This window comes from Puma concolor, chromosome D4 (genome assembly GCF_028749965.1).
Source record: "Puma concolor isolate L17-30 chromosome D4, mPumCon1.1.hap2, whole genome shotgun sequence".
NCBI classification, from domain to species: Eukaryota; Metazoa; Chordata; class Mammalia; order Carnivora; family Felidae; genus Puma; species Puma concolor.
This window is the reverse complement of record NC_141679.1, coordinates 9,248,200-9,265,608: the sequence shown is the minus strand read 5'-3', so window position 1 is coordinate 9,265,608 and position 17,409 is coordinate 9,248,200. Positions and strand designations below refer to the sequence as shown.

General features: G+C 45.6%; 1 protein-coding gene across 6 annotated transcripts in view; it reads left to right on the top strand.

The window, feature by feature from the left end:
• Positions 1–17,409, top strand: part of SMARCA2 (SWI/SNF related BAF chromatin remodeling complex subunit ATPase 2) — a 180,528-nt gene that overhangs the window by 143,425 nt on the left and 19,694 nt on the right. For 5 of the 6 annotated variants that reach the window (XM_086684935.1, XM_086684938.1, XM_086684937.1 and 2 more), the window contains exon 29: positions 7,940–7,993. The exons of the other annotated variant lie outside the window; for it this stretch is intronic. In XM_086684935.1, coding sequence (XP_086541061.1) covers positions 7,940–7,993 — 54 coding nt within the window. The remainder of the gene's footprint in view (positions 1–7,939; positions 7,994–17,409) is intronic. 6 annotated transcript variants of the gene reach the window in all.

Here is a 17,409-nt window from a genome sequence, read left to right as displayed (position 1 = left end):
CTTCCTAATGACACTGCATAGACCGCATGGTTTTCTGGCAGATGGACCTCGTTTTCACAGACCTTTTCAGTGTGAGTGTGGAGAAACGCACGAGGGACATTATCATCCCCAGACCTGTGTCGGTCAGCCCAACACAGTAGATAAACTAGTTGGGCTACATTTTGGTTAGTTGTTTTGGTTTCTGCTTGATAATCACGTGATGCAGTTTTCATAGAAAGATCACATCTCGTTCCAGTTGAAAAGTTGATAGGAAACAAAAGAATTAAACACTGTATTTCTCGCAGTTGCACAGCGGCATTTAATCCGGTTTTGGTTATTTTTTTTATTTTTATTTTCTTACAGTAGTGTTGCTCTGTACACCCAGGAATGTTTAACACACATAACGAAGTTGTGATTTTAGCTTTTCTTTGCGACTTTAGTGCTCGTTTTCTATCAGGAAGAAACCTCCTAATAAAGATGAAGTCGTGTAACCAGGAAGAAACTTTCCACTGAGAGGTTCTATTGTTGGGTCTTCATTACATTATCTGTAAGGAGTTTCCAGAAATGGTGACAAGTGGTAGCACGAGGTGTGTGTGGAAGAGTCAGAATTTCCTGCCCTTCTTTGTGTTGCAGAGTTTTTAGGTTCTCTGCTTACTATTTTTACTACTTGTCTTTGTTGTTGTTGTTGTTCTTTTTTTCAAGTGCATCCCCTTGCATATTTCACACGTGGCAACAAAGAGCAGCCCCATTATATTGGGTTTGGAGAGGCCACTCATTGACACGGTGGGGGGGGGATGACAGCCATCCAGAAAGGAAGATTGGCCCACCGGTCCGTTCTTTGACCAGAGCGAATGGGCACACGCTTCCTCGTAAGCCAAGAATCAGTAACTCTGTCAGGTTTCTGTTCGCCCCCAGCCCTCCTGGAAGATATGCCACAGGCAGGAACGAATTCCGGGAAACCAGCTTGGACAATGACGCCTTATTTTATCAGACGCCTTATTTTTATCAGTAAAAATAATAATAATAATAATAATAAAATAAGTAGAGAGGATCACCCTGCAGAAGCCTCCAACTTCTCTGCCTTTGTCTCAGGAGAGCAGAGCGCGACATCTGTTACTCTGACCAGGTGCGCCTTGGTATTTGACAGGCATCTTGCTCATAACCTGCTGAGTGGAGTCTGGGGTGGCAGGAGCACTGCGCAGAGCCGAGAAGAGGTTTAGGAGCTAGACCTTTTATTCCAGGTGACGTCTAGCTCCTCCTTTAACGGTGCAAAAGAGGTCACCAGCTGGTGGACCACAAAGTGCCCACAGCCTGATTAATTTCATGATTCATGTTGTTGGGTGGGGGATGGGGAGAAAGCAAACACATAAAACCCGGAGAGACTTCTTATAAACTTCAGGTGTTCTCCGTCCTTTTAGAAAAACCTAAAAATCATGCAGCGTTCTACCCAAGTTTCCCCAAGGTGATAACGGGTAGGAGTGAGGAGATGGCTCCCCATCGCCCCCACCACGGGCTCTCCTGCTCCAGCTTGCCGCAGCCCTCCCCCCGACCCATCACCCTGCTAAATCATCCTTCTAGTGTGGGGTGCCACTTACTATTTATCATCGTGCTTTCCCGCCCGGCCCACTTGACTCATTTATATCACCTGCTGGCTCCATAGGCTTCTGGGTGTTGCGCTTGCTGGCATAGATAGCTATGGGCTGACTCCTTTCCTAGAAACCACCACAGAAGAGGAGGTTAGATCCCTTGCGCCTCAGCTGAGCACAGCACCGTTGCTGATACACAAGCTCTTACGTGGGTTCAGCTTACCTGTTTTTGAATCTTAACTCCAGCATTTATCTACTACCTATGGGGCGCTCGGGCGACTTCCTTAACCCCTCTGAGCCTCACTTTCGCCATCCACAAAATGGAATGATTACCGTACCTGCCTCCAGAGGCGTCAGGCGAGTTGGAGGAGTTAATGCAGGCCAAGCTTGCTTGCTGAGTCGTTTAATTATTAATAATCAGCCTTTCAGACTACTTTTAGCTCATCAGGTGGGTAAATGGAGCTCTGAGCACTTGAAAGTAAGCGTCCTTGCTAATACGTTTTCTATCCTTTCTGTCCCCTCACACCCTCCAAAAACAGAAAACACAGTTTCACTGGGACTGATTATCGAACATGTCTTTGGTTGTATTGTAGGGAAACAATATTTAAATATTTTAGCATTCAGACACCGAGTACTTTTTTCCTCCTGTTTTCTCTGGTTTCAATGTATTTATTTAACTCTTCCTTGCAAAGTACCCTCTTAAGGCCCGTTCTGTTAGCCCCCACCCACATTTAGGTCCGTTCTGGAGAGTATGGGCCCCTTTCCCATTGCTGCATGTTTCATGTATATTTCGTGTTAGTAGTCTAGAAAAAAAAAGCACTTATTGTGAATATTTCTGTGTTTTATTTCTCTTCCCAAACTTGGTGCTCAAGTAGGAGGTGCTCAAATTAGGAGGGCCTTAATTGGATACATTGTTATATTTTTGTTGGTTTTAGAAAAATACTGCTGGGAAATGTACCTACCCCTCCATGTGCTGAGATTTTTGTACGGTTAAAGTCAGCTACTAATATAGTAACTCAGCCTACCTGTGCAAGAAATACCACCTGTACTAACTTCCCTCCCCTTACCTCAAGTGTTAGGGTTCTGACAGTTGTACAGATTAGCGGTGTATTAGATAAGAATTGCCATCTATATTTAACTGATATATAAGAATTAATTAGCTCTCATGAGACAGTTTTTTCAAAGTTCTTGCATGATTCTGGGACAGATGTATCTTTCTTTTTTATGAAGAACTAGGATAATTTAAGCATCTATTTATTGCCTTTGTTTTCAGTGCCAGGCTTTTTTTTTTTTTTTTTTTTTATAAGGAGGATACTTTTTAAAATGTGACCCCAAAGAGCCAGTAATTTTGTGTGTTTCACAAATGTAAAATCCTTCTGCAGTAATTGCTATTTAAAGTTAGAACTGGTCAGCTATAGCTCATTCCTACTATTTTCATTCCCCAAATCAAGTAGTGTTAGAAGGCTTTGTTTTGACTTGTTATGATAAGCCTTGTTTTCTGTTTCTATCGGAGGCTTTTAAGAATCCTGTTCTAACATTATGTACTATTTAACCTAAGATGCTATTCCTTTAGAAAAAGGATCCATCCCAGTTTGCATCCTTACCCTTTAAAATTACCCCTGGGATGAGATCTAGAATAAGATAGTGAAGGGTAGGGGCTGGGAGAGCCATCCCGAGTCTAGAGACGTGGCTCGTAATTACTTGGATAATGGAAAGATCTAGAGGGATTCGGGGTCCTCGCTCTCCCTGGCTCACCTTCCCACAACTCAGATGTGCCCCCCTCACCATCTTTGACAGACTGCCATCCAGCAGTTATGGACCCTCCCGAGAGTTAGTGCGCTGTGTCAGGGGGCAGTTAACGACACTGACGTGCAGCTCTAAGCACAACAATCCTTTCCTATAGGATTCAGCCCTTCTGACTTCTGGGTGTTCTACTTGGACGTTCAGAGAGTATGTCCGTCCGCATTCTGAGCAGTGTCCTTTGGGCACGGCTATCCACCTCAGGCCATTCTCCTTGAGGCTGACACACCTCCCTTTGCTCTCAGAGTGCTGTCTAGACCTACACCATCCTGGTCCCCTTCCTTAGGCACATCTTACTTTCTTAGTGTCCCATTTAGAATAGGGCACCCATACCTCCAAAGGTATTCTGATGGCTAATTGCGGGGCAGTGAGCTTCCCTGGTCTGGATACCAAAATTCTGTTACCCTGCCTCAAGAGTGTCTTAACTTCTTCCAACAGCTCTGACACATGAACATGGGAAAGCTCCCCGGCCCCAAAATGTGTAGAAAGCTCTTTCTGCCCTTGAATATTGCCAAGGTTAGACGTCAACTAAGCACTTGATTTTTTTGAACCTGTATCTACCGACTTCATTCTTTCCCTTATGCAGCTCCATTTAACAGATTCTTGTCCCATTTTTCCAGTCTACTATTATAACATCATTTTTATGCCTTTTTAAAAAAGCATGTTTCCTTGTGTAAATCATTTCGGGTTTTTTGTTTTGTGGGGTTTTTTTTTGTATTTTTGTTTTGTTGTTGTTTTTTTTCCATCAGATTTGCTATAAGCTGTCTAAAAGGCAAAGGACAGATCTCTGTCATGTGCACCTGAAAATCACTTCAGGTTGACATAAATGTATTAACCATTAATCCTTTTTTTTAAAAAAAATATATTTTTTAATGTTTATTTTTGAGAGAGAGAGAGAGAAACAAAGCACAAGCGGGGGAGGGGCAGAGAAAGAGGGAGACACAGAATCCGAAGCAGGCTCCCAGCTGTCAGCACAGAGCCTGACGCGGGGCTTGAACTCATGAACCGCGAGATCATTACCTGAGCCAAAGTTGGACACTTAACCGACTGAGCCACCCAGGAGCCCCTAAACAGCAATCCTTAAAGTTGATTAGCCGTCTGTAGTGTCACAGGACTGCGCCATCGTGTCCCCCACTCTGTCCTTTCTCAAGTTTATTGAGAAAGGTTGAAGCCAAGAGATACCACATTGGTGGCCTCTCCAATCTATCCACCTAGAAACCCCGCCGAAAGAATAAAATGAGGTTAGCTTGCCATGGCTTTTTCTAAGAGACCCCCTACTAGTACTTAAATGATATTATTTATCTTCTCTAAATAGCCCCGTGGCATCTGAATAATTTCCTCTAACTTTTTATGGAGGGTCCTCATCAAGCTTAGCAATCTCAAGTCTCCTTGCTCATTTTGACATGGGAACGCTGGCTCTTATCTCTCATCTTCTGACTCCACTTCTGTTCGTTGTGATTTCTTAAACGTTAGTAGAAGCAATCTGCACAGTGCTTCAGGATGTAATTAGTTTGCAACTGGATACTTGAACTCATGTGAAGCGCCTTCTTACGCCTGGTCGACAGTCCTGTCCGTCGGTGGCTTTTGTTCAACGTTTATTGCGCCTGACTTTTCAAATCTGAGCATTGTCCTCATCCCTGAAGAATCTGGAAATGGAAGGTGAGGTTGTGTCCTCTCTTCCCTCCCTGACAATTGTCTGAAGACTTGGCAGGAGCATTCTACGATGACCCGCCTCGCTGTCTGCAGAGGGCTGGGACTTGACGTCCAGCTCTGCGGACGGACACAGGGAAGAAGTGGGCGAGGTGGAAGAAACCTGCCTGGCTGGTCTGATGGGTGGACACAACCCTGGCCCACAGTGAGGTGATGGGGGTAGGGCTGGTGACCACTGGGCTGCTTCCTCCCTGGCCCTGTTGAGGCTCCGCTGTCCTCCCTAAAGACGGACTGTCGTCATCTTGACCCGAATTTGCAGAATCCTTCCTGATAGGTCTGAGAGCGGTGGAAGGTCTTGGCTTGTTCTGAATTTCAACTCACATTGTAGAAAATCATTTATTCATCCTGGAAATATTTATGGCATCCCTCCTGTATTTCCAGCCCTGTACTGCAGAACAGGGCCAGAGGGTAAAAAGCCAAAAAACAAAACAAAAACAAAAAAACTCACAGTACTCCCCCCCTCTTGCTCACGGAGCATGCATTGGAGGAGGTAGACAGTCTTCCTTCCAGGAAGGAGGTGGCCAGCCAGGAGAATTCAGGGAAGCAGGGGGTCATGTGAGCCTCTTACAGGAGGGCACGATGACATTAGTTCTTGTGTAGGGTCACTTTTTAGAAGAACAAAAAACTATCATTATAAAGACATTTAACCTGGGAAAGGAGAACCAGTGTGCCATTCCTTGACATTTCAGCTCCTTTCCAAGGACAGGGTAGACCGCAAGCCTTAGGACTAAATGTACCGTTTAATTCCTTTACATGCTGAAGTTGGGTGTGGCATAGCCCTCAAGTTGAGTAAAGCCGAGCTGCTGGTTTTGAAGGTCCCCATCTGATCAATCCATTCTCCAGAAGGGATGGGTTCTCGTTAAAAAAAAGAAAGAGAGAGAGAGAGAAGAAAGAAAGAAAGTAAGTAAGTTAGTTGCCTGGTTCTGAGGTTTTCTCTCAAGTGCTTGACCTGATGTGCATTTACTGTGTGTGTGTCGGGGGGGCTGGGGGGAGGTGCTTCCCACACTGATCACCCTCCAGAGGCTTCGATCCAGGGCGGGCTGTTCACACCACTGTTGGGATTGTCTCACCAACACAGATTTGTAGTAACAGTATTTTTAAAGCCAAATCCGTGTCCCTGTACTCTTTTTTTGTGGTTGTTGGGTATCGTGTACCTTTCTTCCTTCCCCCAAGGTGATCAGATGGCTGACCCGTGTAGATCTGTCCCCCTGCCCTCCTTATCCGAATCATCCGAAATGATCCTACAGGGACCTCTCTTGTTCAGAGCCTCGCATCTCCCGTGAACTGTAATCTTCGTTAGTTTCAGCTCTCAGCACCTTGCCCGTCGTCCTCTGAATTATTTACAGCATGTTCTGTAAAATGTCTGAGGGAGTATTTACCATTCCCAGGTTTCTCTGCCTTCCTAACGACATGTCCTGAGACCACGTGGTCTGGTTTTGGCTTCTGTATCCCCGTGGTTAACATTACCATCAACCCAGTGTCCCAAATGAGCAGCACGAAAAGTGTTCCCAATTCTGTGCCTTCGTTCTGATACGCGCTCAGGTACAAAGTTCCTTTGACACGCACCCCAGCACCTCTCCCGGGTACTCCGTCTTCCATCGCCCCACATGCTTCTTCACTAGGCCCTTACCGTGTCATGGGAGTCGCGGCCTGGGGCAGCTGTGTGCTCCCTGTGTCCCCTGCCTCCAATCTGTCCCTCATCCTGCCTTTCCGGGGCCTGTAGCTCACTGTCACACTGTCGTGTAACTTTGCATGGCTTCCCATTGCCTCCCCAAGTGCGATCAAACTTCTTAGTGCAGGGAAAGCTAGTCTTCCATAGTCTGGCCTTAGTGACCTCCGAGCTTCGTTTGCCAACATGTCCCTTCCTGTTCTCTCTTATATTTTAGACATTGCAGCTAATGCCCCCCCCCCCCACCTTTTTTCCACTTCTTCTTGGTTTATGCCGTTCCCTTTGTGCGGTGCCTCACGCCCTCCGAAGAGTGGGAGTGGCTCTGAGAAGGGATTTTATGAGCGGCCACACGCAGCCTGCGGATGCTAGAGTAAGGTCTGGACAGGATGGAAGTTTTTTTTTTTTTTTTTTTCCTGCGATTTCTCACACCCGGCCGCTGCTCTGGTTCCCGCCACATAAAGGACACCAGGGTAGCAGTTTCAGAGTTCTCAATGGAAGAGGCTTCTCTAGAGGCCCCTAGAAGGGCCTCAGGTGGCCATTTATGGTCCTTTCCAGTCCACATGACTGACTTGAAGAGAAGGGAGGTCTGGGAGGCGGAGCCAGCTACCTGGGTGGCGTGCAGAAATCAGGGCTGGCTGCTGCAGCAGCGTGCAGTGTGCTATTCAGTTTCCACTCCAGCTTTCCGAGGTAAGTACTAGGCCCGTTTTATTTACACGTGAGGAGCTAGCTCGCCTCGGATGGTAAAGAGCGCTCCGGCAAGGTCATGCTCCCCCACCGCCTGCAAATGCTGCCTGACTTCCCCCCCGCTGCTTCTGGAGCAGTGCACGGAAGCTGCACCCTAATGCTCACATCAAACAGGAGCAGAGGGAGCAGGAACCGGAGTAACAGGCATGTTCGCGTTTAAGAGAAGCAGGAAATGTGTCAGAGACGTCACGAAAAAGGTTTTTTCTTTTCTCTCCATTCCTCGAAAACTCTGTGTGTGTGTGTGTGTCAGAATGCGGTTCCACACATAACATTGTGTAGTTCCCCCCCCCCCCCCCCAAATCCTATGAGTCGACAACGCGGGCAGGTAAGCAGTCTGAGGCTTGGAGAAGTGACAGGAATCCCCCCAAGGTCACCCACCATAGGAGGAAGAGCCGGACTGGGACTCGAACCCAGGTCTTCTGACTCCAGTGTTCTTTCTACTCTACCGCAGGTGTAACGTGGAGAAGGTGCCCGGTAATTCTCAGTTGGAAATAGAAGGAAACAGGTCAGGATCTGTCTTGTATCCCCTTGTCTCTGAATACAGGTATCCGTCGGGACAGCAAACAGCCCATTGCTCCCCTAGCCTCCCGACCACACCCACTTGGGTTGGGAGACGGAGAGGCAGATATTCCAACCCCCCAGCCATGGCTTTTGAAGTTGTTTGTGCTGCGCTTAGGTTGGGGTGTGTCCGTCCTGTAAATGCCCTTCTTAGAAGGGCCGTCGGGAGCCGCCTGCCGGCCTGCCTGCCCACCTCCCCTCACAGATGGGTTTCTCTTGCTTCTCCCTCCCTCGGGCAGCTTCTGTCTTACATCCGTGGGCCTCCTCACTCCGTGCTGCCTTGCTGTAGAAGCTTCATGAACAGCCCGTCTGCTGCGTGGCTCTCCTGCAGGGTGTGAAGAAATGTGTGCGTGCACACAGTGTGTCTGATGTTCTGGAGTTAACCCCAGTGTGCACGGGGTTTGCGCCCTGCCTGTGCCATCTGGGTGTGCCTGCCCCGTGGTCCTAAGTGTCCCAAGCCAGTCTGTTGGACTTTTGCGTGCTTCTGCTGCTGCAGGTGGAAAACAGAACTGCTCTTTCTCGTAGGCATTTCCTGCGAATGAGGTGACGTTGGTCGTGAAAGGGAAGGGGGGGATGTACGTGATTTCTCGGGGTTAGGAACGATTAGTCCTACATCGAAGATGTCTTTCTGTCAGCTTGAACTTAAAAAAAAAAAACAAAAACAAAAACAAAAACACGGGTATGCCACTTGCTCAGCCATATTGCCCTTTTGTCGGTTGACCCTGCAACGCCCTTTACGGCATTTTCCCCCACTAGTGTAGGATCCAGTCTAGGGCCAGGAGGAAGCACTGAAGCCTCCTCCATCCGGCATTCCAGAATGGATGCCGATCCCCAGTTGTGTGTGTAAGGAGATTAAACGTGGGAGTGATTCGTGCCTACCCGCGTCTGTGTGGGGATAGAACTGTTGTCCCAGACGGTTGATTTTTGATCATTCCTATTGGTGTTCGGTAAACAGTGTTCAATCCCAGAAGCCAGACAGACACTCCAACCATCATGTGTTAACTGCAGGATGTTAAGAATTATGTTACATTTTGGCCATTATGAGAAAGAACGCAGTCCGGATTTGCATTTTGGGATTGCAATAACTTGACTTCGTTAGTTTGGTCCGTTTAAATTCAGGAACGTCTTGGGTAAACGTTTCCACCTTCACCACCCCGTCCCCCAACATGAAGAGGTGGCCTTAAGGTCTAAATGGCACCATGTGGCTAGACGCCCAACCCAGGAAACAAGGACAGACATAAGCTCCTTTTCCCTCTCTAACATCAAAATGGTCATGTGACCGTGAAAAGTGGATTAATCACAACTTTAAAGGGTATTGCAAGCCTCCAGTGTCACGCCTGGCCTTTTTGCAGAGAGGATATGGCTGCATGTAGTTGGGACCTAGATAAATACGTTTTCACCAAAGACACATTTAAACTAATTTCCAGAGCCACAGGGAGGGGCTCGACACTTGCCTCCCTCCAGGCTCTGGCATCTTTCTCGTCCCTTACTGCCCCATATGCTGTGCTTTCCCATAAGCCCCCGAGTTTATGATGTGTGTTGTTCAGAGGCTGTGTTAGGGTGAAAGTGGTGTTTGTGTGTTCAGAAGAAGTGCTGAGCATTTTCCATGTCTGTCTCTGTGCGAGTGTCGCAGGTGGGGGAGAAATGACTAAGACAGAACGCCTTAAAGCCTAGTTGGAAAAAGCGATCAAGGAAGAACATGGACACATTGGGAGTATACAGCGTGTGTATACACGGTGGGAGGGGACGGATGGGGCGGGGGCGGTGGACGCGTCAGGTCTCTGTGTGGGCCTAGTGGGAACCCCCAGGAGAGTGTGGGGGTGGTGGGCAAGGCAGAGGCACCCAGGCCCACGTGCGGGGGCAGCCCTGGCCGTATGGAAACGCAGGCCCCCCCCCTAGAGACCACGTGATCCCAGTAGGCCTGGACCACGCCGTGCGGGGGATGGGGGTCTCGCGTGGGGGCGGTGGGAACGTGACTGACAAGATTCCAGAGCAGGTGTGAGCGAGGAGAACCCACGGACAGCCCTTGGGTCTCTGTCCGTGGTGGTGAGTCTGCGTGGTGCCACTCAGGAATGTGGGTAGGAGGAAAGGACGCACGTGCGTGCGCACGTGCGTGGGTGCCGCGGGCATACCTACCTACCGTGTGCGTGCATGCATACGTGCGTGTGTGTGTGTGCGTGCACATGCGACTACCCAGCCCACGTACTCCATCCCAGGAAATCCGATCCCACTCTATGGCTCTTTGCAGCCCTTGATGTTGTGATTATGTTGCTAGTATTGACCATCCTTCCAGGACCAGCCAAGAAGCTCTTTTAGGGGAAATTTATTTTTAGCAATGTCAGCACCCATCATGCTGCATTTCTTTGAATAGGGGAGGAAGGCTATGACTGGATCTTGGGCCGAAGCACCTTTGCCTATAGTAGCTCTAATTAGATGATGGCGAAATTGCCATAAAATGGTAGTGTGACCAAGTGGACACATTTGTAGAAAAATTCATTGGAGGTGAAGAGCCTTTCCTCGTGCATTCCCCATATCGGACGCTTCGGGCTCAGCATCAGAGCCGACAGTTTATTCTATGCAGTTGCAGCCTGGTGAGGTCGTACATAGCCTTGCGCATTGTTTGGGATGATGCTCCCCAGACTGGGGTCCTCAAATTCCGGTACCATAGCCTCTTGGAGAACCCTCAGTGCACTTAGAGGCTCTGAGAGGTCTTTTGTCAAGTAACCTGTTGAACTTCGTTCATCCCAGTGTATCCCAAACTCCTTTGACCAACAAAAACCCCCTTTCCAGGGAGAACCGTTAAAAACTCATTAAGCTTGTATTTCCTGAAGCACACCTTGGGAAGCGCTGAACTGGAGCTTAGAAGTTGCATTTAGTCCAGAGAGGGTTTGCTCAGGGAAATATGGATTTCAGTACTTTATTTTTTCCTCATGACAAATATTGATACTTTTATATGTTTATACTTTCACTCCCGGCAACTCGACACTTACTTCATGATTCTCTCAGCCACTTACAAGTGGGCAGCCCGCAAATAAACTTAGCCTGTCTGCTTTCCAAGGCACACAGGGCCTCCCTGAGGCCTCCAGGGTCAGTCTGACCGGGGAAGCACAGGGCCTCTGCCTCGCAGAGCTGTACTCCAGCACCAGCATAAATGACCTCTTTCTGAGGGAGGAGGAAGAGTCCCAGCTGGAATAACAAAATAGATTTTCTTATGGTCTGATAAAACTGTCTTTAAAACCACTCTACAGGCATTTTAATAAAACAGATTGCTCTGAGACATGGCAGCTATCGGGCATAGATGTTCTTGCATATTCATGGGGCAAGGTCTGCCTCATTCGTGTCTTTCTTAAGAATTTGCTAAAACAGCCATTTAGGACAAAGCAGCACTCTGGTGTCCCCTTGAACCTGTCCCTTTAACAAAATGACACTTGGGACTGGAGGCTCAGGTGGGAGGCATTTGATTTTGTTTGCTTGCCAAGCTGTGTGCTTTTGAGTTTGGTCCCATTTCAGCCTAAAGCTTTGAAGTGTTTTCACTATTACCAAGTAGAGACAAAGGGACGGAGCAGAGGACAAAATACTCAGTGGAAGGGCAGGTAGGTCCCTGTCTTTGGAAAGGAACGCATTCTTTGAGTCACGTCCAGGTCTACAAGATGAGATGGTATAATCAGCGACCAAGGCCTCAGGTGGACAGGTGGGCAGTTACAATTGTATATTTCTACCTGCTCTTAGGAAATGTCAGGCGAGTACAAGGGGAAAAGCAACTGGACATCCTGAGTCACTTTCTAGAAGAGTCCAGTGATAGATGGTAGATTCTCCCAAAGTTTCCTCAAAATGCTTGTCTATGCAGATAAGTAATAATCTCAGAATCCCACGTCCTGATGAGCACCTTTGATTTGTTAGTGATAAGTTCAGGGAGAGAAACCTGAAGAAATAAATTGGACCTTAATAAGGTAGTAGATTCTGATGGTTGTGATATATTAAAATTTTTATGGAGTTATTCTGTTCTACTTTTCTCTTTATTTGGCTTTATAAGGTAGAATTAAATGGTGCCAGTTGGTGAAATGTGCTATTTATGGTGTTATAAATAAAAGCTGATCATATACCTCTTAGATACCATTTCTCTGGGAAAAATTAGATTAGATTTTTGACTTACAGCATGTTTTCAAAGAAGGTAACCCAGTAAAAGTGTGTGAAACCTACTTTATTTATGGATGATGATATGGTTCCAAAATACATTAGCGTGTAAATCCTCATTTTGTTGAATCAGAGGACATTGTTGTTAATATTTATTTATGCTCTGGCATATCTCCTTCTGGTCCTTAAGTTTATGACTTTTTAAAAATGTAGTTGCAGTTGTACTGCATTTACAGTCTGATATCCTGTGTTCTTTTATTTATTTTTTTATTGAAGGTCACAACAAGGATTTTTCCCTTCTTTAAGGCATAATCTTAAAATTCATAATTTTAGACTCCCTAACATTCTGTTGTCCTTTCCCCAGTAAACATTTTGGATGCGTTACATTAGTCGCTTTAAATAATGCCGTGATGAACATCATTTATGCAACTATTATATGTACATACTTATGTATTACATATATGTTATTTTATTCACCTAGGATAGATTACCAAAAGTAGAACCATGTACCATGGTGTAACTGTATTTAAGACTCTTTTATTTTTATTTTTTTAAGAGAGTGCATACACGTGTGAGCCAGGGAAAAGGGCAGAGGGAGAGAGAGAATATTAAGCAGGTTCCACACTCAGCTTGGAGCCTGATGGGGGCTTGATCCCACAGCCCGAGGATCAGGACCTGAGCCGAAATCAAGACTGAGCCTCTCAAGCACCGGAGCATTTAAGCTTCTTGATAAAGCCTTGCTGTTTTTACTGAGCTGCGTGAGCCCTTTATAGACTGCTGCTAACATCCGGTCATTTACCTTGCATTAACCTGATGTAACCTTATTTTTGTTGGTAACTCAGGCACATCCTATATCTACGGTCCTAACGCTACTCTTTGGGGTGATTTTTAACGGCTACCACCGCCATTACCAAAAGCAAGTCTACCGTCATCCCATTCTGTGTTGCCATAACCTCCTGTATTCTTCAGATTTCCAAGCTTGTTGGGAATTCTCAGTCAGTAGTCTAGTAAGACTCAGGTGAGAGACCTCAGTAGTGAACACGGAGCACAAGTAATTGTCATACCTGTTTTGTGCCTGGCCCAGGTGTCCAAGGGCTCCCTGGGAAAGTAGGGTGCTGTCCCCTTCAGGTGCATTTTTAAGTGGTTTGTTTTAAACCTCCCAGGAATCTGACCCTGAAAAGCAACAGCATGCTTTCACCTACTACCCTCCAATGTTGACCCAGTTTTAAAGTTCTCTTCCCAAAAGATTTCCTGTGTTTGAATCCTTGAGGACTATAGTAACTTTTTTTTTTTTTTTTGTAAAATCCTTCCAAGTGGGTATTTTAAATCATGACATCACTTCTTTAATGGGGGCAAGATAGGTTTTATTTAGTTAACAAATGCAAAAATGTGGCCGTTTCGACATGAGCTAAATTCTTTTTTTTTTTTTCACAAGTGTCCATTAATCCATGCTTGTCAACACATCAACCTGGGCAGAAGAAAAGAAAATCATAAAACAGCAAAAAACAAAAACAAAAACAAAAAACAAACAAACTAAAACCAAAACCAAAAAACCTCCTGCCCAATAACTGATCTTCCTAGTTTGGGTTTGTGGGGAACCAGAACAGCCGGCGTTTTACAGCAGTAGCCTTCTTAGCAGTGTTAGTCTTCTGTACTCTTCCAGGGAGGCTACGCCTAAAATGTAACCAGAGGTTCCTAATGTTTGCAGTCACCATTTTAGGGTCCTGGTAGTACAGACGGGAAAGCAGTGCCCTCTGGTTTGCGGACGTGATGGGAGAGAAACCTGGTTCCCACGTGAAGCCCCACGGCCACGGGAGCCCCCGTCGTATGCTTGTGTATCCACGTGTAATGTGCACACCTATCAGCAGTACATGCAGGGTTTGCACAGCAGCATTTACATGGCGGCACACAGGGCCTTTCTGTCTCACACATCACGCTCACGTGGCCCCCTGCCCGGTCACCTCTGGAGAGAGCTGTGCTTGCCCAGTGTCCCCTTGTAGCCCTATCCCTCCGCCACCCACGCTCTGCCTTCTCATGTTTCTTGTTCCTTGACAGATCAGTGTATGAAATAGATCTGAAATTGTGGACCCTCAGTGGATCCCTCTTTTGGGGGAGGGCAGCAGCTTTATCCTTTTTGTCTTGGGGAAGCTGCACACTTCCAGCCGACGATTCATACTTAGGCCTTAAACTATATAAAATGACATCATGGAAAATACCTTGGGGGATAGGTTAAGCATTTCAACAGAAACAGAACACCTTCTGCAAGCCATTGTACAATTAGTCCATTGTTCTGTATTTTAAAAACACACACACACAAAATTTTCCAGCACTGGAAAAAAAAAAAAAAAAGGCATTTGAAAAGGTATATTGAAAAAGCCTTTGCTCAGCTTAAGTTTGAGAAAGAAATGCCAAGAATTCAAAACTCTTGTCAGGCTGTCTCACTTCCTTTTTCATTTACTTTTTTTTTTTAACCTTTAATTTAGGAAAAAATAAGTTACTGTAGTGATCCGTCAACATGTGGTTCTCCTACGTCCGTGCATTCTCTGGGTCACACAAAGCCAGATGTCTTCCTGACATTCCCGCCCAAGCTGGCCATCAGAACCCCTGGTACCAACAGGAATGGGAAAGGCTTTTAACTGCATGTACGATGTTCCCACCCTCTTTGGAAAAAAGAAAAAAAAAATACATAGGGGAATTAAGTTCTGGGCAGTGAGGCACCAAGGGTTAGCTTGGCAGTGCGAGTATCTTCAGTTTTTACGGAAAATGGGTTCTTGATCTTCAATGTTTTTTTTTTTTTTTTTTTTTTTTTTAGTTTTTTTTTTTTTTGGGACAGAGAGAGACAGAGCATGAACGGGGGAGGGGCAGAGAGAGAGGGAGACACAGAATCGGAAACAGGCTCCAGGCTCCGAGCCATCAGCCCAGAGCCTGACACGGGGCTCAAACTCACGGACCGCGAGATCGTGACCTGGCTGAAGCCGGACGCTTAACCGACTGCGCCACCCAGGCGCCCCATGGGTTCTTGATCTTGAAGTACGATTGGAGGCATGGAGCCTGGGAATTAGTAATCACGTGGGGGGTTGACCATGGTCTTTATGGGCACACAGGAAAGATATTGTCCTGAATAGAAGAGTCAGGTCATCAATACAGAGCTGAGGAGGACTGACATGTTTGTATGATGATCCAACCAACATACCATTAGAGGTCTTTTTCAGTAGCTTCCAGATCTTCCATTTGCCCCAGTGCTCCCTTGTTCTTAGGCAGAGGGGAAAAAAGGAAATAGGACCAGAATATTGAGTGAGCGTTAACTTTTGAAACCATATCAACAGAAGAAATTTGTCTGATTTTTCAGAGTCTCAGAATTTTCAGCTCTCTCCTTTAGGAGCACAGATAATTCTGGACTTGTCTCGTGACAGGGTCTAGAATTCCCACAACCCGACTAAAGACAGAGACATCAGACCAAGATTGTTTTGGCCATTTTGCCCCTGCTGGAAAGCCCTTTATCACGTTCTTGGTGCAAACAGCTTATTTCTTATTTCACCGAGAGCCCTGCTGAAATCAAGGGTCTGTGCATCACAGGTGTACAAAGCAAAGATGTCCTTGTAATCCATCAATAGAAAAATGACACCATCTGTTGGCAATGTCGAAAATGACATCGTGAAGATGTCATTGAGGGTCAGGTGTTAAATCTGAGATTACAAGGAGGTCTGACTCTTTGTTGAGAAGACACGGATAGAAATAGAAAAACTGATAGCTAATAAATTGCCTTTCAGATACATCTTTTCAAACAGGTAAAACGTTTGTGTGTATAAATCTCAGAATGGGAGGAAAAGAACAAACCAGGAATTGTGGCCCTATGTTGAAGGTGACCATAAATAAACTACTTTTTGTCATATTTTGCTGGTATAATTTATGGAGGTACAAATAGCTTTATCAGCCTGGGGAAAGGGGGGTCAGGGCGGCTGTGGGGTGGGAGAAACTCCTTGGCTCTTCCCACGATAACCTAAAAATCTAATTCCCTGGTAAACTGCAGTCTTCTTCAACCTCTGGTGTGTGCCCCCTGATTTCCATATTCATGAGGCCCATGTATATATTTTAAAAAATAAAACAGAGACCCCCCCCCCCCATGATAGAAAAACTCGCCCATTCCTTTGACAGCGGATTTTCGGTTAATTTATGCAGGCCCCTTTGCACTTCAGCATTTTCCCCACTGGTTGCTAAGCAACCCTTTGAGTTACTGCGCATGCCTTTTTTATGATAACTGTCATTATGAATATTTTTTAATTATACAACTGGGAGTATGGATTAAAACAGCATATTGTCACTCATTCTTAGCCACAGCATTCTCCCACACTCCTGGAATCCCCTTCCGAAATTTACATGGTAGTGATTTCTGTCTATTTATTTATTTATTTATGTTTGTATTTCTGCCTTCACAAAGGAAGTAGAGACTGCATCATAAGGGAGGCAAGATTTTGTTGAAAAATGACCATACCATACCTCACAAGCTACCATCGATCTGGATAGGCCAAGCCAGATATTAGAATCTTGAACCTAAATTATGAATATCTTTGTTCCTTCACTCATGTCTGCTTCCAGTATTAGGTGATGTTGAAGCTTATAGTGCCTTATAAACTGTTTTTCAAAGTTGTAAATTACTAAGCATTCGTTGCTATTAAATTTGCTTTCAAATAAAGCTACCATGAATTTGAGGGAGGGTCCTGCACTAATCCCAGAAACACGAGGTTATCCGCGCTTGCTAAATATGTTTGTTCTTTTCTGACCAAATGGCCATATGCACAGAAGTGCAGTTAGGCAAGATGAAGGGGTTCCTCTGGCAAATAATAATAAAGGTATGCGTGGTTCACAGTATGTAAAACACTGTAAAAGGAATAACACAGAAAAGAAAGCGACACAAAAGCTTTTCATTTGAGTTTCCAGAGTCATATTCTAACATACTATTTTCTGAATATACAGGGAGTTTGAAGACAAAGGAGTGTGGAAATAAAGCCATTGTAATTTTTTTTCTTGCCAACTCAATTATTATTCATTAAAAAATGGAGTGGTTGGTTGAATAGGACACTTTTAAATGTTTCTATCAAAACAGAGATCTGTTCACTCTGAAAGAGGAACTCACAGTGGACCTCGCATATCATGTGTGACCGAAGTGGGGATCTAATGGCATTTTAATGTGATTTCGGAGTTAGCACAAGGAGCATTAATCTCTAGTTG